General features: G+C 34.7%; 1 protein-coding gene across 3 annotated transcripts in view; it reads left to right on the top strand.

Annotated features, from left to right (window-relative positions):
• STXBP5 (syntaxin binding protein 5) overlaps nucleotides 1-23,141 on the top strand; it is a 165,153-nt gene that overhangs the window by 76,127 nt on the left and 65,885 nt on the right. For all 3 annotated transcript variants that reach the window (XM_065889248.1, XM_065889250.1, XM_065889249.1), the window contains exons 10-16: nucleotides 12,632-12,786; nucleotides 14,190-14,262; nucleotides 15,594-15,741; nucleotides 15,945-16,012; nucleotides 16,277-16,317; nucleotides 17,378-17,598; nucleotides 18,086-18,264. In XM_065889248.1, the coding sequence (XP_065745320.1) occupies nucleotides 12,632-12,786; nucleotides 14,190-14,262; nucleotides 15,594-15,741; nucleotides 15,945-16,012; nucleotides 16,277-16,317; nucleotides 17,378-17,598; nucleotides 18,086-18,264 (885 nt within the window). The remainder of the gene's footprint in view (nucleotides 1-12,631; nucleotides 12,787-14,189; nucleotides 14,263-15,593; nucleotides 15,742-15,944; nucleotides 16,013-16,276; nucleotides 16,318-17,377; nucleotides 17,599-18,085; nucleotides 18,265-23,141) is intronic.

The raw sequence follows: 23,141 nt of genomic DNA, 5'->3' as shown, positions 1-23,141 counted from the left end.
CTCTCTGTTAGGGAACCTAAAAGTGAATATGATCACGGCTAAATATGGCAGTTTAGTTACATTTGGAGAAGCACAGCTAAGAGGTTAATTTACTCCCCTTCTTCATAACACATGCTATGACAAGCCTTTTGTGTACAGGACCAGAGAGTAAATATTTTAGGCTTTACAAGCCATATGGGTCTCTTGCAGCTATTCAGCTCTGCTACTGTAGCCCCAGAGCAGCTGTAGACGGCTCTTAAATGAATGAATGCAGCTGTGTTACAATAAAACTTTATTTACAGACTTGGAAATTTGAATTTCATATAATTTTCAGGTATCATTATTTTGGGTGATTTTTTTTAACTATTTAAAAACGTGAAATCCATTCTTACTTTGCAGGCCATACAAGAACAGGCAGTGGACCATAGTTTGATGACCCTTGATAGGCACACACGTACATATGCATGTTGTAGTTAAGTTAATCTTTAAGGAAAAGTTGGGCTTTTGTGTTTGTTTTCCACTGACATTACCCCACTCCCACCCCTGGTGCCAGAATTTCTTTTCAAGTAGTTGAATAGATATGGTGATTTCTTTAATTTTATATGTGGGCTAAAAGCTCTAGGTAGATTACCTATGTAATATAAAAAAACAGATTACAGTAAAAACTCAGGGTACATTCATGATATTCATGAAAATATCTAAAGATCTATTTCAATAATCCTCACAGACTTGCTACCCTTGAGTTTCCCCCACTGCTACCAGTGTCGTGTTTCTGATGAGAGAATCCTAACTCTCAGAAGCCCCAAAACTCCCCTGTGCAGTTATTTCTCCAGAACACGGGCTCACTTTCTCTGATTTTTATCTTTCTCGACTGTAGATTGTTCTTAAATAACTATATCTGTTAACACTTGTGCTGCGCCTGCTATGTGTGTGCTGCCAAAGTGCTTTACGCATATTTATTTAATCTTAGCAACAACCACATGAGACAGGTATTATCTCACAGATGAGGAAACTGAAGAAGAAAGGTTGAGTAACTTGCCCAAAGTCATACAGCTCATAAGCAGAAGAGCCCAGATTTAATCAAGTCTGTACTCTTACCTGTACTCTACTACTTGCCTGCTCTCTGTTCACATTAACCACCAGTCCCCAAGATTACACTCATACCTGCAGATCTCCCAGCAACAATTGCTCTGCTAAACTACTTGCTGAAACTGCAGATGAAGAAACTCACCTTCAATTCATTTACAGATACGTTGCTCAATGAAAACAATGTTTTGGGATCACAGGTTTGGTAACAGTCTTTACATCAATAAGTATGTTTCTATTTTCTCATTCATGGAGCCTCTGCTTTTCTCTGAACTCTTGCCACCAAAGTATTGTTCAGCAGATGTTCCATCTGCTAATCCATCTCTCTCATCCATCTCAATTCTTGCTAAGCCATAGCAGCAAGAAGAGAAACCACATTCAGAATCACAAGTTGTTTCCTTTTGTCTTAGCAATTCTTATATTCTTAGTTGAGACAAAAATAGCATCTTATATCTTGAACTCAAGACCCTTACTTAGATGGCTTGGCTTTCAAGCACCAAGAAGAAAAGAATTAGTAGATAAAGTGAACATCCATTATTGGCCAGGTACTCTGCTCTGCAATTGGAATGCATTATCTTTCATAATTCTCATAACAGCACTATGACTTGGGTACTTTTATTGTCTCCTTTTAGGATTATAGATAATGAGTCATGGAGAGCTTAAGTAACTTGCCTCATGAAGTAACAGAGCTGGAATTTGAGCCCAGGTTGACTCCAGAGCTGGAGCTCTTCTTAATCAGTGTACTAGGAAGTATCACAAATAGCCTGGGTTAGGATGAGATTATCCTAGTGATTCACAAGTCACTCAGTTCACCAAGAACTGTATTCTCTTTTATATTTGCTAGTTTATCAGGTCATCTTTTTAAAGTTAATATTAAATCATACTCAATACACGTAATCACACTAATGTGAGATGAGAGATCTGTCTGTGCCTCTAACAGGCTGGATAACTTAATGCAAGTAACCCTAGCTACTCAGGACTAGAGAGTTTCACAGATTGCTTCCTGGCTGCATATTTAATTCTAATTTGATGATCCCCACGTTTGATTTTATGGTATGTGGTCATGGCACTTGGTCTTATACTCACTGTTTAGGAAAAATCCACAGGCAGATTTACATTTAATTGTACCTAATGAGAAAAGACCTCTTTGAGTCCATGGACTCTTAAAATTTCACATGCATCATCAGATAAGCTTCCCTGTTTTCATGTTACTTTTACCATGTTGGTCAGCACGTTTCAACCTCAAATTGGCTAATTCTCATTGTATCACTATCTTCAGAGACATTCTTATGACCCACCCCAGATTTACCTGTATTATATTCATTCTCTCAAAAGTTGAACATTTTCTCCCAATCTTACTCTTCAAACCTTGTACCTAGCTGGGATAAATTATTGTTCATTTTCTTGATTTTAAGATAACATTTGACGTGCAGTGCCTTAACGAACACTATTATGGTATAATCCTGTGTAGCTAGAAAAGTGAGACTACTAGACTGATAGCTCTGTCTTCTGACATCAGAATACTTCATTTAGTAGCTATATAAGTATGTGCTCAAGACTGGGATTTTTGTCCGTGGCTTCTATCAATTTAAAGTACTAAGATTCCTCTGTTTTTAAGCTTCTCTCTATATTAGGTGTGTTTTTTTGAATTTTATTTTTATTTTTTTATACATCAGGTTCTTATTAGTTATCAATTTTATACATATTGGTGTATATATATTGATAATTCATTACTGCTAAAATATAATTGATATCACATATTTAATTAAGTCTACTGATATACATATCCATTTTTGTATCATTAGCAAGTTTTACTTGTTAACTTTGTTTGAAAGTAAACGTGTATCAAGCCATTGAAATATATTTAACCAGTAGTGGTTACTAGAATGGAGGTGATGTTTCCTGAGTGTAAGACAAAGAAGCACATATAGAATGGTTCCCTGACAGCTCAGAACCCTTTAGCACCAAGGCTCCCAGCACTGGTATTTTATCCTGAAAGACACTAAAATAAAGATGTAGAAAGGAAGACTAGTAGACTCTGAACAGGGCGAGAAAAAAGGAAACCCAAGATATCAGTTTCTTGAAGTGTTTGTAGGAGAGAGTAAGTAAGCATTGTATACTTCTGTAGAAAGATGGATTTGAATGATAACAGAAGAAAAATTAGGAGATATATATTGTAGGAAGGATTAATTTGTAAGGGTACTTTACTAGCATCATTTCAAACATGAGCCAGGATATAGGGACATTAAATTTAAGAAAGAAAAAGAAATGGGTGGATTCACAATAGAAAATACTCATTTAGAACATGTATTTAGTGAATTCACCAGTATATATAAGTAGCAGTTATATGTCATCAAGAAGAGGAAGAGTAAGATGCAGATTTTAATTTTTACCTTAAATTAGGGAAGACCTCCATATGAGTAATGGCAGAAAAGAAAGAGCCTTTGGAATAGGAGACACTGAAAATGAAACAATTAAAAAAAATTTTTTTACATTATTATTTTTTAACATCTTTATTGAAGTATAATTGCTTTACATGACTGAAAATGAAATAATTTTAGAAGAAAGTTTTAGAGTGGATTTCTCATGTTGAACCCAAAGTGTACTGATAGAGAAGATAACTTTCTTAAATATTGAAAGCATTGTCATATGATTATATGATCCATTCTTCTGGAAAAATTTTTTGGCCACAGAACCAATAATCTTAGGATTAAGGTTAGGTTTTAGGTCCTGAAATGGAACATTGAAGTAGATGACAAGAATAAAAAGTGTGGTAGAGGGGAGTGTGCTGGCTAAAGGATGCAGTGAAGCCAGGGAAATTAAATGATGGAAAACAAGAATTCTTGGCCCGTGCTGCAGTGACCAGCACGTATTAAGTGCTCAGTAAAATGCTTGTCAAATGGATGAATCATGATAATATCATGACTTGATTTATATAGTTTTTCTTGAGTGGCCTAGGAAGCAGAAAAATTTTCAGCATAAGCTACATTTTAACAGTACTTTAATACACAGTGTAATGACCAGTACGGAAATGACATTAAAAATTGGCAAACTATTTTCATGGTATTTCATATGAAAAATGCACCTTTTAAAAAGTTTGATTAGTTGTAAATACTGTTGTAATTCCACTATTCTAAAATAATTCTTTTCATTTGTTCATTTTCCCTAAGTCTTTTTTCAAATACATATACAGTTTCACTTAATTATATTCTTAGAGCATATTCAGTTTGGTATTTTTTTTCTACTTAGTATGTCTAAAGTATTATAGTTTTTATTAATTTTTTAAATTAGTTTCAAGGGCTGTGTAGTTCACTCAGTCATACCTCCCTTTTTCTGAACATTTAGCTTTAATATTATAATCAGGTTTATAATATAATTAATACAGTAGTGAGCATATTTCTCTTGATATTACAGAGAATTCAACAGAAGATTTTTACTATTTTACGATTACAGTAAATTTCCAGTGGTGAAATTTTTTTTTTTTTTTTTTTTTTTTTTTGCGGTACGCGGGCCTCTCACTGCTGTGGCCTCTCCCGCTGCGGAGCACAGGCTCCGGACGCGCAGGCCCAGCGGCCATGGCTCACGGGCCCAGCCGCTCCGCGGCATGCGGGATCCTCCTGGACCGGGGCACGAACCCGTGTCCCCTGCATCGGCAGGCGGACTCTCAACCACTGTGCCACCAGGGAAGCCCCCAGTGGTGAAATTTTGAAGATAAAATATTTTTATAAATCTTGACAAATTACCATATTGCTTTTTGAAAGTATACTTTAAAGAACTGAGTATAAAATCTAATAGTTTCATCCATCTCATCAGTGTGGGATGACTTTTTTTGTTTTATTAATTCACTACCTTAAAAATCAGCATTTATGCTTTAGATTTATCTTAAATTCTCTTACCATAATTTGAACTCCTAAATGACTGCTGTTAATGAATGGAAAGGCAGCCTGCTGTCATAATCGGGGTTGAAGTTAAATTTCTTTGTATCTGCAGGCAAAGCAGCAATGATTCATAGAAACTTTTTAATTTAATTTTTTGTAAGCAATTGTCGAGCTAAGCTTTTATGTTTTGACAGGGACCAGAAATTATTCATATGCTTTTCTATAGTTTTGAATATGTATTATTTATTAAAATGTACAGCTTTATTTCAAACCTAATTGTTTTCAAAATTGTTGCTTATTTGTTACGGCTATTCAGATATCCCCTTCTTATACTGCCTCTAGTTGATTCATTCTACTTTACCTACTACTGAAGCTCATTCTGAGCTTTCCTTCAGTTTCTTCTTTTAGAGCCATGCCTCCTCCATCTCTAACTTGGTTCTCTGGTGCATCCTTAAAGCTTTATGGATTGTTCAAGCTAATGTAAGGGTATATTTTCCATCATTATACATCCTAATCTACATTTTGTCCCATCCCTACAATGCTTACACTTGAGATCTATACATAGACTAAATATCTTAGTGATAGTTCACTGATTATTCTAGTACTTTTACTTAGATGTTTATAATATATATTGATATCAGCTTATATAATTTAGATTATATTTTTCTAGAGGACGAGAATCAAATCCATGTAAGGCTTTTTCTGCAATAAATGACTTTTTAAATGTTCTTTTATAAACAAGCTTTGAAATCATGCTTGTAACACTGTGAACCCTCATATATGGTCCATTTAATCAAAAATTAATTCCATATGGCAAAGATTACATTAAAAAGTTTAGATTTCTTTTTGAGAAAAAAGAAAGCCTAATTGTTACATAGTTAAATTCTCCTGTGTATTGATTCTAGAAAGAACCAGAGTAATACACTAATATGAATTGCTGCTATATCCTTATAAATCTTATGCATCCTAACCAATCCGTATATAAAAACTGTAACAGATTGAAATATCAAAGCATAAGTTATGTGGAATTTGTATGGTTACGATAAGTCTTCTAAACTCTGTATCTTTATCGCATTAATTTACCATGTTGATGCTTACTGTTTGTTTTGCTTTCTAGTTTAACTTCACACTACACTTGATGCTCTGTCCTGCAAAGCACAGGTAGAGAAAAGTTATGTTGCCATAGACATGGCAACTTCATCATACTAGCTTTTGTTATGATCATCAGCTGTTTGGGCTACAAGAGAGTACTGTAATTCTTCTAAAGTTATTAAGGTTCATGAAATAATCAGTTCATAGGAGCTCTTAAGCAAATTTCTGCATCCAAGGTAGGGAAGGTGTTCTGAGATCTTTTTTCCCTTTCATAATTAATCATTACAGTCCATTTAATGACAAATTAATTCCATATGGCAAAGACTGCCTTAAAAGGTTTAGATTCATGAATTCTTCTTCTGCCCTTTTCTCCAAATCTGTGGCTTGTAAGCCAGTCTTTTAAGTGAGGATTTCACATGTTAGAGGACCGATGCTAAATAACTCTTAAAAATTCTTAAATAATTAAGGAAGACATTAAAATTTGTCTAGTATGAAGAGAAATCATAGGACTTTGATAAATATCACTATACTAATTGTCAAAAGTTGATAACTTGGAAAAGAATGCTACTTTATTTCTTTGCGTTGTACAAATAGAATCCCCTTTAACAAATTCAAGCCCACTATTAATACCTTTATTAATTATGATACCTTTATTAATTATAATACCCTTTTATATAATTATATAATCACTTAATAATTACAATAACCAATTAATTGTTATAACCTTTATTAAAATGAAAACCTGTCATAGCATATTTTCTTTTGTGTGGGCTTAATTTTTAGGTGTATACAAACAGCCCACAAACTAAAGACCCTTTACACTTTTAATTATGGAAAATCCCAAAGAACTTTTATTTATGTGGATTTTATCTATTGATATTTACCGTATTAGAAATAAAGATTAGGATTTTTGAAATTTGTATTACTTCACATGAAAATAATAAAAACCCTTTGCATGTTAACATAAAAATATATTTTAAAATAACTTTAAAATTCCAAAAAGAATGAGTGGAATTGTTTTATTTTGGAAAATACTGATTCAGTGAATCATTCATATCTTTTAGTGTTGACACATTTTATTATGTAATATATTTTTTAATTGATACTATTACCACTGATCTCATCAGGAAAGTCTTTAAGTATTGGGAAGCTGTGAAGCTCAGCATGACAGATAAAAGTTTTCTAGACTCTTGATATTTTTACCTGAAAGCCTAGATTTTATCATTGTAACCAAATAATCTCAATTATTTTTCTTAAAACAACAGACTCATTTGATTCATTTTTGAGAAAACAACTGTTACCCAAACCTAACTAATGATAGTTCGTCAGTCATCCTTTTTTTTTTAAACATCTTTATTGGGGTATAATTGCTTTACAATGGTGTGTTAGTTTCTGCTTTATAACAAAGTGAATCAGCTATACATATACATATGTTCCCATATGTCTTCCCTCTTGCGTCTCCCTCCCTCCCACTCTCCCCATCCCACCCCTCCAGGCTGTCACAAAGCACCGAGCTAATATCCCTGTGCCTTGCGGCTGCGTCAGTCATCCTTTAAGCAAAAATAATAGCAATTCAGTTCATAACTCAAACAGTAGTACAAGTGCTTTTCTAGAAATAACTGTCCAGTTCAGTATACAGAAGCAGTGCTTTATGTATACCTCCCATTTTCTCAGCACAGTATTAAAAAGACATTTCTTTACATGCTACTTATAGAACCCCTTTTAATAAACGTAAGCCCAGTGCTTTATGTATACCTCCCATTTTCTCAGCACAGTATTAAAAAGACATTTCTTTACATGCTACTAATAGAACCCCTTTTAATAAACTTAAGCCCAAGGGTCAAGATGAAAAATTTTAAATGAATCATTTTACTGCTTCATCAAGGACATTTTAAAGTGAGAGAAAAACACCTCTTTAACGTGTGGCAATAAAAAATACAAATAACTAGTGCTGTTTGGTGCCACTGCTTTGATTCATGCTGAGATGCCAGGAGTTTTATTCACCTACTGTTACTTTTGTGCCATCAGTGCAAATATCAACATAGTAAAAAGGTGAGTGATGTCTTAATATCACAATGAAAAAGGTTTTGTTTTACCCTTAGTGATTTTTTGGAAAAGGTCCTGGGAACCCCTAGCAGTCACAGACCACACTCTGAGCATCACTGTTGTGTGTTATATGGGTATTTAGAGGAGTTATCCAAAAGGAAATATTTTGAGGTTGCATATTTTTGATACCTTAAAGGATATGTAATAAGTCCAATTACTCTTAACAATTTAACATAACAAAAATAATAAAACATTTAACATAAAATGATATTAAAATCTTATATTTTATGTAAATACTGTAATATTACAAATCTACTTTACCAAAGCTGTATTATCATTGTTAAATTGGTCAGTAAATGAACAGGAACTTGTTTAAATATGTTATGTTTCTTTATTTTTACCCCAAACCCATATCTTTTTATCTGAATTAGCAAAAGGGTCTTAGGGTTAGTCACTAATGAAACATGGTCTGGAGGTGGCTCCCCTAGTTCCAGAGGGTCCTCTTAAAATTGGCAAAGGTACAGATCTGAACTAGAAAGATACTGGAGTATCATCATCATCATACTAGTAAAATACTCACTTCATTATCATAGTGATTTATTCTTATGGTACCCAGGTGTTTCTCTGTTCACTCAAATAGTACTGTGATGAAAACTTCTCATAACTAAGCAGTAAACTTGTTCTTGGGATCAGTCTGTCTACCCAGCCAGGCCCAGCCAAAGAGTTCTGTGCTTACTGACTGAAGTCCATAGAGCGTGAGGGGTGTGGGGCATTGTAGTGAGATCCTTAATGACACTAAGTCAAGGCTAAGTCGAGTAGTACTGATCACTAGGAGGTTCAACTTCCCGTGCTCCACTACTCAAGGTGTGATGCGTGAATGGTTCCAGTCTGCTAACTGGTCTGAGTGCAGAGGTAAAATACCATACTGTGTCCTGAAGGAGCTCACAATACAAATGGAAAGTAGATAAACACTGACAATTCAGTGTGGAAATGTTGAGAAGAGGGTGCTTAGGAACACAGGAAGGGTACCCAACTCAGGGCGGGAGGATGAGTCAGGAAAGGTTTTTTGTAGAAGATAATGAATGATTGGACTGAGTTTTAAAGGAGGAACCAAAAAAATGAGAGGGAACTACATCTCAGGCAATGAACAACTAAATGCGATTGTAATTATATAAGCTGCAGGTTATTAGGGTGAGAACTAAAGAAATGGTGAAGATGCAATAGAGGAGACAGGTTCTTGAGATCCTAACGGTGTAACAGGATATGTTTGCAAGATTTGGGGGTCATGTTATCCATTACCACGTATTGCTTTACTCACTATGTTGCAACCATGCTGACCTTTTAGTTCCTCAGATATTCCAAGCTCATTCTTGACTTGAGGGCTTTGCAGTGGTTATTCCTGCAGCCTGGAATGTATATCCTTCTCCCCCAACCCCAAGGTCTTTGAATGGCTGGCTCCTCTTCATTCTGGTTCCAGTTCATCTGTCATTACTTTAGGGGCCTTTCCTGACTGCTCTATTTTACAGTAACCCCTCTAGCCCCTCCCTTACATTCAGGACATCACTCAACCTTGTTTTATTTTCTTCACAGTACTTGTCACAATGTGTTTACTCTCTGTCTAGACTAGGCATGAGAGCGCCATTTTATTCTCAGGCGTACAGGTGCTCAAAAACTATTTGAGTGAATAAATGGATAGCATTATGGAACTGAGTTGAGCAAGTTCGTTATACAAATGGCTTTTTGGGTAGAAAAGATAAAGAACGTTTCACATGGAAACACAGCTTCAGCCAAAGCTGTTATCAAGGCCAGCCAATGAGGTTGATCAGAATCAGGAAGCATATATGCTTTCCTAAAGTGTCTAGTCTCTTAAAAACTACAATCAAAATTATAAAAAGTTCAAACTAACACCTTCCTAACCTAGATGCCTTCAAAAGTTAAAGTCTTGTATAACACCCAACAACATCATTAAAGAAATTCTTCTTAAATTCCTCTTAAAGTAATGGAATAAAGCTTAATTCACATATTACCTAGAAATAATCTAGATCCCTAGAACTTTTAATATAATTCCAAATGCCAACAAAACCTTTGAATGTTTACAGTTTTCACCATCTAGGATTAAAATATTTAATTTTATTTTATCATTGTATTTAAGACGGGTTTTTTTCTTGTAAACTATTTCATTGATATTTACGCCTCAAGATTTGGGGCATTACAATGAAAAAAATACATAGTCTGTGGGATTTGTGAATCAGGTGATTCCTGCCTGGCAAACTGCACATAAAATAAGATTTTTTTAAAACATCACATAAAATAAGAAAATATATATATATATGCATTTATTGCTGAATTATGGAAACCTTTATTATTATGAGAAAGAATATTACCGTGGTATTCCTTTCAAACTATTTATCCATTTATTTTTATCCATGTTTTTTCACTATATTTTTTTTCTCCTAAATTTAGAAAAGTACAGGCCATTTACAAGGCCACTGAACAAACACATAGTTGCCTTTTGAGGACAAACCTACCTAAATGCCATGGTGTTATTTAATACGTTAACAGTTTGTCCAATAAGCTGATCACCTACCTGGCAATACCTACTTGGTATCTGCATGGAAATTTTATTCTGTAGTGTAACTCAGCATCTTCTTGTTCATGGTTCTTACATTAATAATACTTGTGTTTTATTTTTAAGTTGGCTATATGTAAAAACAAACTTGTCAGACTATTCTTGAAATACTACATATAAAATACCTGACCCAGGCCTCTCACTCTATAAGAGTATAAGTTGTTAGACTCTTCACCCTTCTTCTTAGTATTTTATATTCAGTTGTATGTTATATTTCAAAATACAGATGAGAAGAGATATATTCTGTTTATTATATGTGATGAAAAGTAGAAGAAAATTAAATATACTTTCCTGACCACAGTCAGTAATCACAGTAAGCCAAGAGATTAGAGCAATGAATATATGGGTATACAGTTCTATTCAGGACAAAGTTTTAAGCTCTGGTTACTGTCACTTAGCTGAAAAACTAAGATTACCCAAAACAGTTTAGCGCTGAAAAATCTAAACGTTAGTAAGCTAGACAGTGGTTAACGTAACATACATTTCTGTTCATTCATTCATTTACCAGCGAGGCACTGTTCTGGATACAGCAGTGAACAAAGTGGACAAAAACCCTTGCCCTCATGGAGGTTACATTTTCATGAGGAAAACAATAAGCAAAATAAATTAGCTCAATGGGTGATAATGATTATTTGATGATAATGACGATAATACTAGGTAATTCTTACTAAGGGTGGTCTGTGTGCCAGGCACTGGCCCCAGTGTTTTGCAAATATTAATTCAATAATTGTCTGAAAATAGATATCACTCTATCTCCATGTTATAGATGCAGAAGCTAGGCATAGAGATTAAGCACCTTATCCAAGGTCATACAGAAAGTAAAGCCAGAACTGAGATTTAAACAGTTTAGTTCCAGAACTAGCACTTTTAACCATTACATATTATTACATACTGCTTGTACTAAGTGTGAGAGGAGGGAGATAGCTACACTGGACTTAGAGTAAGCATTATGAAACTACCTTAAAAAATTGTAAATGAAGAGATTTAAGAAACTCATACATGGAACATTTTAAGTCATCTGTATAATGCACCATAAACAACTTCCCCACCAACAAATGGGAAGGTACATATGGCAGATCAAGAGCTAATTTCCTTAGAATGCAAAGAACTCTTACAAACCAATTAGAAAAGAGTTACTAATCCAATAAACATGGACAAAAAACATGAACAGGCAGGTGAAAAATTAAGAAATACACACAGACCAAAACATAGGAAAGGATATTTAGGGTTTTTTCTTTTTTGCATATTTAAATATATTTAAAAGTAGATCTAGATAAATCATTAAATTTAATAATGACTAATAGGGAGACAAGAGTTATAGGGCTAATTAGAAGTGGGAAAAAGCCAGCTCATAGATGTGCATGGAAGTTGTAGTTTGAGAGCATACCAGCCAAGGTTCTAGGAAACAATTAAGCCCTACAGAAAATGGTTTGAGCGACCATTTTTCTCAAGGGTGATTTGTAGCTAGTACATTGTTGATGCATCAATGAGAAGTTAATTCATTACATACAATGGATGCCTTAGGGTATTAGCATTCTCTCTTAGAATTTCTGTTGAGAAGGTCTGGTTATTAGTACTGGAAATAATGACAGTACCTTTAAGAGCCTTATCAGGAGAAACCCAGAGAGAATATTTTGAAAATTGTATGAAAAGGGTAAAGGGAAAAAAATCAGGGACCAAAGGGGAGGTATGAGAGTCAAATGTGGTCAGTGTTCATTCTTACTGTAGGTTAATTTTCAGGAACTCACCTGGGTCTTACCTAACGCAATTTAAAAAGCTACATGTGAGTATTCAATTAAATGATGCGTAAAAATGTTAAAATTTAAGATTTTATTATTTCACTAAAAAACAATTTATGATACAGCAAGAAAATAGACTCCACTATGCTATTTGTAATCCTGACTATGTATTTTATTTCTAGGGAACCTTTTATTATTTTATCAGGAGGTTTGTCATACGATACTGTAGGAAGAAGACCTTGCTTAACAGTTATGCATGGGAAAAGTACTGCAGTGCTAGAAATGGACTATTCAATTGTTGATTTCCTGACGCTGTGTGAAACCCCATACCCAAATGGTAAGCTTTGTGTCTTTAAAGTTCATTCTCTATAGGTATGTTATTCAGAACAAAGACCTATTTGTTATCTAAGTAGTTTACTTATCCTGTTGTGCCAGTTCTTCCGTGGGAGAGATGCTGCCTTCATAACTTTGTAAATTTTATTTGAGAAGTAAATTTTGTTTTTAAACTGTATCTGTTTAATATTACATATTAGTAGTAAGTGCCTTTGAAGAATAAACAAAACTGTCCACATTAAGAAACATTTAAAAATCCTCTAAATTACTAATGTATTAGTTACAGTTCTCAGAAAAAACAGAACCAATAGGAGATTTTAGAGAGAAAAAGAGAGCAAGAATATGAATTTATTTTAAAGGAATTGTGAAAACTTACTGCAGACTGAAAATTCAGGAAAGAGTTTGATTTGCAGTCTTGAGTCTGAATTCTGAAGGCTGGAAACTCCAGCACGTTTCTGAGTTGCCATCTTGAGGCAAATTGCATTTTTCCGAACACCTCCTGTCTTTGCTCTTCAGGCCTTCAACTGATTGGATGAGACCCACCCACGTTATCTAGGATAATCTGCTTTACTCAGAATCTACTAATTTAAATGTTAGTCACATCTAAAAAATACCTTCACAGCAACATCTAGACTGGTGTTTGACCAGACAGCTGGGCACCACAGTAAAGACAAGTTAACACATGAAATTAACCATTACAACTGGCATGTTATTATTTCAAGAGGAATTTATCTGGATCTTTTTTTACTTTATTTGAAGCTAATTGAGATATAAATATGTAATGCATTTTATAATTAACATGCACATAGAAAATACCCAAGAAAGAGATTATAATATTATAGTAGTACTGTAGTGGGTTCCTGTGAGATCCAGTATGAGTTATTCTTATGGGTATTAAGATTAAAATTTAGGGTTTGTTGTTCATGTCCTGCCTTGGACTTTGCAATACCATGGAAGGTACTGTGAGCTTCTTGTCTAATTCATCTTTACAGAATAAATAATTTTTTATGGGGTGTTATATAGATTTATCTCATTTAAAACATACTGGCCTTGCATTGTATGAAGTATAATATCAGAATGTTAAATACTTGAGAGAATGGAACAAAATAAAATAAAAACTAAGCAAGAAATGTTTGTTATCTCATTTGCTGTCCTCTCGCATATTTAAAACTATTGTTCAGGGCTTCCCTGGTGGCGCAGTGGTTGGGAGTCCGCCTGCCGATGCAGGGGACACGGGTTCGTGCCCCGATCCGGGAAGATCCCACATGCCGCGGAGCGGCTGGGCCTGTGAGCCAGGGCCGCCGAGCCTGCGCTCCACATCGGGAGAGGCCACAACAGTGAGAGGCCTGCATACCGCAAAAAAAAAAAAAAAAAAACTATTGTTCATGCATTGTTTTCCTATTCCAGATTTTCAAGAACCATATGCTGTGGTTGTTCTACTAGAAAAGGATTTAGTACTTATAGACCTTGCACAAAATGGGTAAGAAATAAAATTTGGTGAGCAATTACTTTAGTGTGTGGTGAAAAAAAGAGTCTTTTTAGCATAGGATTGGCTGTTTCATTTCTTTGAAAATGCTACTTTTATATCCATAACTTGGACCTCTGTTTAGAACTACAGATAAACATTTCTCATTACCTGCCAAATTTCTCTGTTATGTTACTCATAGAAATTTCTTGTTTAAGTCAAAATTTGTTGAATTTCTGAAATTTCGTATGATTCAACTTAATACTTGGATACTCTGGGGGCACACAAAATCAGATATGTCCAAAATTCATCCCCATCACAGCTTTCCTCCAGATAAACTCTTGTAGTCTCTCCACCCATATTCACTTTCTGTTGCCGTGTGTCATGAACATTGTCAGGTAATTTTACATGCAACCCCAATCTTGTTACTCTTTTCTTTAAACCACTATAGTTCTCTATTGGTTTTTTGTGTAAAAACAGTTTCTCGGCCTGCTACTCTACACTGAAGGAATTAAGGGTACATTTCCAACCTGGTGCCTGTTTGCTAGAAAAACTGAATGGTGTATTAAACAAACACCACACTTCCATGTCTTTTCTTATGTAGCTCCCAACAGCTGAAGCATTCCACTTGCTTCACTGCCATCAAAAATCCACATAACTTTCAAAGGCAGCCTCTTCAAGCTTTTCTTATTCTCTCTTAACCAGATATATCATATCTGATCTATAAATTCTCACCATAGCTCCTTTGCAACTTTTTGTGGTATTTCCCATATTCTTCTTGTTCGTAGATGATAGTATGTTTACTTATAAATTTTTTGAATGGAAGAACATTGTATTACTTATTTGTATTTCTTGAGAGATAATCATTAAATATGGTTTTAAATGAGTTTACCCATTCAATATTTCAGTGTTTCTCAACTGGGGGCAATTTTGCCCCCCAAGAGATATTTGTCAATGTCTGTGTAGACATCTTCTGTTGTGGGGAGGGGTGCTACTGGCATCTAGTGGCAGAGGACAGGGATCCTGCTAAACATCCACAATGCACTGGACAGTCCCCATAATAAATTATCTGATCCAAAATGGGAATAGTACTGAGATAGGGAAACCCTAAAGTGTAAGTGAACAGTATTATTTACCTTACTTTAAGGCATTCCTAAATTCACATCAACTTAGTGTATGCTACCTGTAATAATGAATTTTTTTTCTTCTTGAAAATAACAAGACCATGTGAAACAAAGGATAACTTATTATTAAATAAGTTTAAATATTTTTTTAAGTTTTCATTGTTGTATTAATCATAGGTAGTAATTCATTAAGTTAATATTTTTCTTTTCCTGTTGTTAAAGGTATCCTATATTTGAAAATCCCTACCCTTTGAGTATACATGAATCCCCTGTTACATGTTGCGAATATTTTGCTGATTGTCCTGTGGACCTTATTCCTGCACTTTATTCTGTTGGAGCTAGACAGAAACGTCAAGGTTACAGCAAAAAGGTACTGAACATGAGTTTTAGTAATTACTGTTACATTTCAGTATTTTATATTTATCACTTTGGAGTGGTTGATAATGATACCTTTTCTAGAGAAATTAAAATCCTTTCTGAATATGAAATATGTTGTGTACTCTTGTCATAGATGTATTATGAAGATATATAGTATCCTTGGAAATTGCTTTATACAGTAATCTTTTCTTATAGGAATGGCCCATTAATGGAGGCAATTGGGGCTTGGGTGCTCAAAGCTACTCAGAAATAATTATTACAGGGTAAGTAAAAGTCCATTTTCACCTAATGAATCAATAATAACTAAATATGATTAAGACTACATGAAAATTAATTGGGCAGGTAGTGCTTGCAGTAACATAATAAGAAATAAGTTATTGTCTAGAACCTGCCAGTTTACCCTAAATTTTACCTTTTTCCTCATTTTGATGATTGTCTTTTTAAGTAACAATATATTTAACTTCAAAGAGAGAAATAATGTAATTTTTTTTTCTTCAACACATTCTTAACTCATTTGCTTTTCACAGGCACGCTGACGGGTCAGTTAAGTTCTGGGATGCTTCTGCGAGTAAGTATTCTGAATCGTGTTTGTTACATGCTCTACAATCATTGCTTTTATATAGCCTGTTTTGTAATGATTGCATAACCAACATTTAATTTGAAATTTAGAGACTATAAATTTAATACCTGACTTATCAAGTATATGAGTTTAGAATTTATAATAAAGACATTTTAAGGATGTTAATTAGTAAGTCAAGAATAATTTTCAGCAGAAATACCCAAGTCCTTTCTTCAAACCTTCTCTTCCTAACTCAGAGATAGGAAAAGTGGGCATATGTTTCAAATCAACAGAAATCTGCTGAATAATTTTAATGCCTGATTCCAAACTTATCTTTGCAAAATATATATGGTCGCTACATTAGCAAAAAAGGAAAGAATGCTTTGAATGAATAATGTTTGCAATTAGAATCCAGTTAACTGAGGGTATATTATGTTTCACCATGTAGAAGTGTTAGATAATATTGGTACCTTTCAGAGAGAAAATATATAGAAAATAAATCTGCAAAGCAAAATATGTGCCTTATTGTTTTTATTATATTTATGCAATTTTTTTTTACAAAATCTTTTTGTTATTTTTTTCAGATAATGTAAATTCATCATAATGGTGATTTTCTTTTCTTTTTAATAAATACAATGAGTACACCTTTTTTGGTCAGTGAGTACAGTGAATGCATTATGTAAAAGAATAGTAGAGAAATGTAGACCTAGGAATAAACTGTGGTTCAAAATATATAGTTTAGGGCTTCCCTGGTGGCGCAGAGGTTGAGAGTCCGCCTGCCGATGCAGGGGACACGGGTTCGTGCCCCGGTCCGGGAAGATCCCACATGCCATGGAGCGGCTGGGCTCGTGAGCCATGGCCCCTGAGCCTGAGCGTCCGGAGCCTGTGCTCCACAACCGGAGAGGCCACAACAGTGAGAGGCCCCCACACAGCAAAAAAAAAAAAAAAAAATATATAGTTTATTTTCCTTATGTGGTATGACTGATTAAATATTACCTAATATTTGTTCTTTTTATATTAAGATATCATCTTTTTACATTAAGATATCATATTTTATCTTTCTTTTTAGTAAATCTACAAGTATTATATAAATTAAAGACGTCTAAAGTATTTGAAAAGTCAAGAAATAAAGATGACAAGCCAAACACAGACATTGTAGATGAAGATCCTTATGCCATCCAGATCATCTCCTGGTGTCCAGAAAGTCGAATGTTGTGCATAGCAGGAGTTTCAGCTCATGTCATTATTTATAGATTCAGCAAACAAGAAGTGATTACAGAAGTCATTCCGGTAGTAGTCTCTTAATTAGTTTCAATGTCAGATATCTGACATCTTAAAGTTTTAGAATTATTTAGGAGGTTCTTTGCAGGCACTTTTAAAACACCTCAGTATTTACATTGCCATCTATCTTCTGTGACAGAAAGTCATATTTCTTTGTATATCTTCTTACTGAACATTTAAATCTTTAAATATGTTCTGTTTCATTTAAGGAAAGCTAATGTAAGTATGAACATACTCTAATTTAGTACTAACAGGAGAGCCGTAAATTCTAAAATCAATGCATGTGTGTGTATACTTGCACACATGCACACGATCATTTTTAAAAAGCTGAGTCAGGAACCTTTTTTCCTTTGCTAAATCCTTACCTTTAGAAATCTCACTAAATTTTTCCTTTAAAAGTGTTCTTTCCTCTGTAGTGTACGTGTGTGTATGTATAAACTGTAATAAAATGAACAGTAATTATTAGGAGAGGGTAAACTTTTTACTTTTACAACAGATGCTTGAAGTTCGATTGTTATATGAGATAAGTGATGTGGAATCTCCAGAGGGTGAACAGGCACCACCTTTGCCAACACCAGTTGGGAGTGCCAATCCTCAGCCCGTTCCTCCTCAGTCTCATCCTTCTACCAGTAGCAGTTCATCTGATGGGCTTCGTGATAATGTCCCTTGTTTGAAGTAAGTTATCTAAAAATACAGGTGTTTTGGAAGTTATCTTTTAATTTAGATAAATTGTAAGCATTCGTAAAGTGAAGTAACATCTTCCTGTGATGGAGTACAATGATAGCCACATCTCTTTTTGTGTTTCGCCGTGGTTAATTCAACTCTTTTTTTCTGTGACACCAAGAGAAATATGATTGCATTCCATGATTTTATCCTGGAAGTACTAAGATTTGATCTCTAAACATACTGGTAGATGAGCATGGATCTTTCCTCTATATAGAGCTTCGTCTTCTAAATCCGTCATTGTTTTTTAGTCTGGATTTATATGTGGATCAAATGTATATTTAGGCTGCTTTCTTCCACTCTGAAAATTCTGTTTTTTCAGTCTTTAGAGATTCAGTTGTTGGGTAATCATTTTCTTGTCTTTTTCTGAATCTTCTGTAGCATCACAGTATCATTATTTAAATGCCTTTATTGTGGAAATCCAGATTTGAATACATTTTGCTTTTTTACAGGAATAAATTGGACAAAGTTTAGTTTTCCTTTTTTTCTGTCCAATTTATATTATTGAGTGGTTAAATTTTGTTAAGCATACGTGCCTTAAATATGGCACAGAAAGAAAAGAGGAAAGAGTTAAAATCATTGAAGGAGTTCATGAAGACTTATTAAAAGTATTACATTTACAGAGAAGTCGGTTAGGGCAGTGACTGAAAACTGGTTGTGAAAAATGTCAGAGATTCAATACAAGAGTGGGGGACAGAAACCAGGCTGTAGTAGGTTCAAGCTGGGGCCGGTGGCGAGAAAGACAGTTTGCATTTGTTAACAGAACCGGGCTTTATACTGTTTTGGCTTTAGATCTGCTAGAATCTTTTATTGGTGAATGGTTCAGCAGTTCCTGTGGAGAATATCCGTGTAATCAAAACTGCATTCACCCCAGAGATAAGGCAGATTGGTTTACGTGACAATCACTTGTGATATAAATCTATAGAAAAGTAGAGTTTGGTTTTTTTTAAATCTGCTTTATATGTTTACATGAATTTGAGGTTGTGTGTTCTGTGCCAGTGGTTCTCAAACGGGGATGACTTTGCTCCTCAGAGTGTGCTTGGCAATGTCTGCAGATATTATTTGTCACAACGGGAAGAAGGGGTGCTACTGGCATCTAGTGTGTAGAGGCCAGGGATGATGCAAAACACGCTACGGTGTGCAAGACAGTGCCCCACGACAAAGAATGACCCAGTTCAGAATGTCAGTAACGCCAAGGATGAGAGACTGATCTGACCTAACGAATATAAGCATTGAGGTTAAGCACCTATCAGTACATTCTCAGAAAGGTCTCAAGTTTCTCCTCCCTCTCTCCCCCCTCCCCCCCTCCCCCTCCCCCTTCCCCTCCCCCTTCCCCTCCCCCTTCCCCTTCCCTTTCCCCTTCCCCTTCCTTTCTCTGTCAGGTATATATACACACACCTCCTTTCTGCTACAGTCTGGCATATGTTTAGATAGAATGAGACTTGGTAATAAAAGAATTCTACATCTTTCCCTTTTGTTACTTATTCTGTACTACTTTACTTTAAACTTAAATTTGTAAAATTTTTGTTAATGTCATTTCTTCTGATTTTAATGTGTATTTCTCCTGCTTTTTGTCAATTTAATTTTTATAAGCATATAAAGTACAATTTGTCTTTGAGGTTTATTTTGGTAACGTATTTCTGGTAACAAGTTTGAGATTTTTGTCTAAAATCCACACATTCACTAGTGACTTTTTAAAATCATAGGCAATTTGAGTTACATTTCTTTTTTTTAACCATTTTAATAGTTTTCAGGTTAATGCAGTTATTTATTAACTTCATATTGTTTTAGTCCACAATCTCAAAAGCCAATTTTTAAAAGTCATAAGTATAGCTAAATTGATGTGAAAATAACTAATACTTAGATGTTTTTTGTTTGTTTTTATACAAAATGTTTTTGTACATAATTGGGTTGGGGAGTTGTTTTTTTTTTTTCCTATTGAAGTCTAGTTGATTTACAGTGTTGTGTTAATTTCTGCTGTATGGCAAAATGATTCAGTTATACATACATATATATATATACTTTTTTTAATATGTTTTTCCATTATGGTTTATCATAGGATATTGAATATAGTTCCCTGTACTATACAGTAGGACCCTGTTGTTTATCCACTCTATATAGAAGAGCTTACATCTGCTAACCCCAGCCTCCCACTCCATCCCTCCCTGTACAGTAATTGTTTTTCTGAAGAAACATTTTAAAAGCAGCTATTCAATTTACTTCTTTTACCAATAAAATTTTGGTTTTATTTAAGTATTTTAGTTGTGCTTTTGCAGGGTGTTAGTCCAAACCTACAAATTATTTTGAAACTACAAAGCCTCCAGACATTATTTTGACATTTAAAATACATTTGTACAAATTACAGAGCTTTTTATAAAAGTTCAACCCTTTATCTTTAAAAAGTAAACAAATTAATTTGTATATATTAAAAATATTAAAATGGTAACTTGCATATAGCCATTGTAGACATTAAACGTAACACCCACCCAACCCCCATTTTGTATTTTTAAAATCTAACATATTTCATCATTTCTTGATTCGATTTCTAATTTTTTACCAATTGGGGATTTTTCAGCAAGTTTGACTTATCTTTGCTTTAGAACTTTTTTGTTCCTTGAAACTAAGTAAAATAAGAATTCCATGACTTCTGTGTGTCTTCATCACTTACATCTTAAATGTGCCCGTATATGCACTTCTAAAATTATCCCTGAATGCCTGTTTCTGCTCTTGAGAATCTAATCTAATGTGCACATTAAATATGCCAGAGGGAGGGTGGACGCTTCCTTGAACCTTATCTAATTCATACAGGGAGAAAATAGCACACTCAGACTCTACAGGCTGTGCTTATATCAACAGAGGCTGTCTCTGGTGGAGGTGAAATGCTACTCAGTCTTTATTTTTGTCTTTCAAGAGGGATGGCTGTAGCCAAGCAGTGGGTGTTTCCCGGAGGGAAATCAAAGCTTCTGCATCAGCCAGTGTACTGTTCTGAGTGTATTAACTTGAAGACTTTGCACAGGCAGATGTGACCGCAACTCAGTTTGTTTTAGGGGTACCCTCGGTGATTCACGTTTACTCTGAAATTTGGGCAACATCCTGACCGTTTTCTTACCTAGAGTGAGTCTAGCAAGTAGGACAGCAAAAAGTCTGGTGTCATGGTGTTCTTCACTAGAAGCACCAAGTAAATGATCCAAAGGGTTCTCTGAGTTTAGTGTCAGGAGATTGAACATCGAATAGACTTCCTGCTGTCCTTCCTTTATACACTCACTCCAGAGCAGAGGCCCCAAGAATTGTTGGAGTAACCAGGCTTTATATATGTTTTGCAAGAACAATTACTGGAGAGAGTCTATGCAATCAAAAATGTTCTCACTTTAAAGTAAAAGTAGACTTTTTTTAATAGTAAAAGTAGTCACAAATAAATTGCTCACATTTTAAAAAAATTTTATCTTCCAAAATCACTTGAAGTTTGCAAGTATGACAAGGTATTATATCTAAGTAACTTTATTCCTTAGAAAGTCTCACATTTATAAACCACCCCTCCTTCACTCCCTCTAACATGCTTATAACAAATTTAACCAGTATAAGTTTTGTATGAACTCACTCAGTACAAGTGAGTATAACTGTTTGCTGAATAGTTCACTTGAAGATCCTACCTCAAAGTTAACCACATCTTCCTCTGAAACTGGCTCTTCATCTTGACATCTTTTATCTTTCTTTTTTTCTTTTTTGGAACTTAGAATCACTGTCTTCTTTTTCTCCCCTCCTCTATCTCTAATCAGCCTCCAGCTCATTCATTCATTCAGTAAATATTGAGTACTGCCTCTGCCAGAATGTTAAAAGTAACTGCAAGGTGTCTACCTTAATGGAATTTACGAGCCCTTTTGAGAACTTACCTCATGTGTTTGAAATCTACCTTATTATTTCGCATCACAAGGATCACAGGAACTTCCGCATGGGTCTCATTGTACTTTGTCTTGCATGCCTCTACGGTTAATCTTTCCAAAATATTTCTTATAAATCTTCACTGGCTTTTAATACTTTAATAATGAAAATGTATTACTTTTGTATAATCTGACCATTGACAAAACTCTTTCATAGGCACTCACAGTGCTGTCATACTGTGATTAGGTAATATTATTCCCACTTCTAGACAGGAAGACAACTAGTAAGTGGCAGAACCAGGACTCAAACTCAACCAAGACTCAAACCAACATCAAACCTTTGCAGCTGGACCTCAAAGACCCTGGAAAGTCTGGCCCTGGCCTGTCTCGCTATAGTGATTTTTTTTTTTACTGTTACTAGACACACCTTCCACTGTGACCAAACTTAGACACTTGTTAATTTTTGACTATGGGTTTTCCTACTTCTTTATCTTGTTGGCATATTTTTTGCAAAAGCAATTTTTTTAACACTATGCAGCAGTTATTAGGGGAAGAGTCTGCAATCAAAACTACTACCAACTCAAAGTCAAAAAAGATTTTTTTTAATAGTAAAAGTGGTTATACAAACAAAAACAAATTGCGCACATTTTTTATACTTTTTCCTTAACTCCTTATGTTTTGGGCCAGTTTTCATTTAGTTATACCATACCTTTTTCAAGTTTTAAGCCTACTTTTCTAACTTGGATTTTTTTCTCTAACTTGATTTTTTTCCTCTTAATACCTAAGTGGCTGCTTCTCTGCATTCTTCTCCCCATCCTTCCCTATTCTTCTTTCATCCCTCTCTACCCACTCCTCCCCTTCTCCCCCTTCCCTTCTCCCCTCCCTCCCCAGTTTATATGTGGAGCTTACATATAATTTCTTATTTTTGTGATTTATCTAGGTGTCTCATCT

The sequence above is a fragment of the Phocoena phocoena genome, chromosome 12 (assembly GCF_963924675.1).
Source record: "Phocoena phocoena chromosome 12, mPhoPho1.1, whole genome shotgun sequence".
In the NCBI taxonomy this organism is placed as follows: domain Eukaryota; kingdom Metazoa; phylum Chordata; class Mammalia; order Artiodactyla; family Phocoenidae; genus Phocoena; species Phocoena phocoena.
This window is presented reverse-complemented; position numbering and strand designations above follow the sequence as displayed.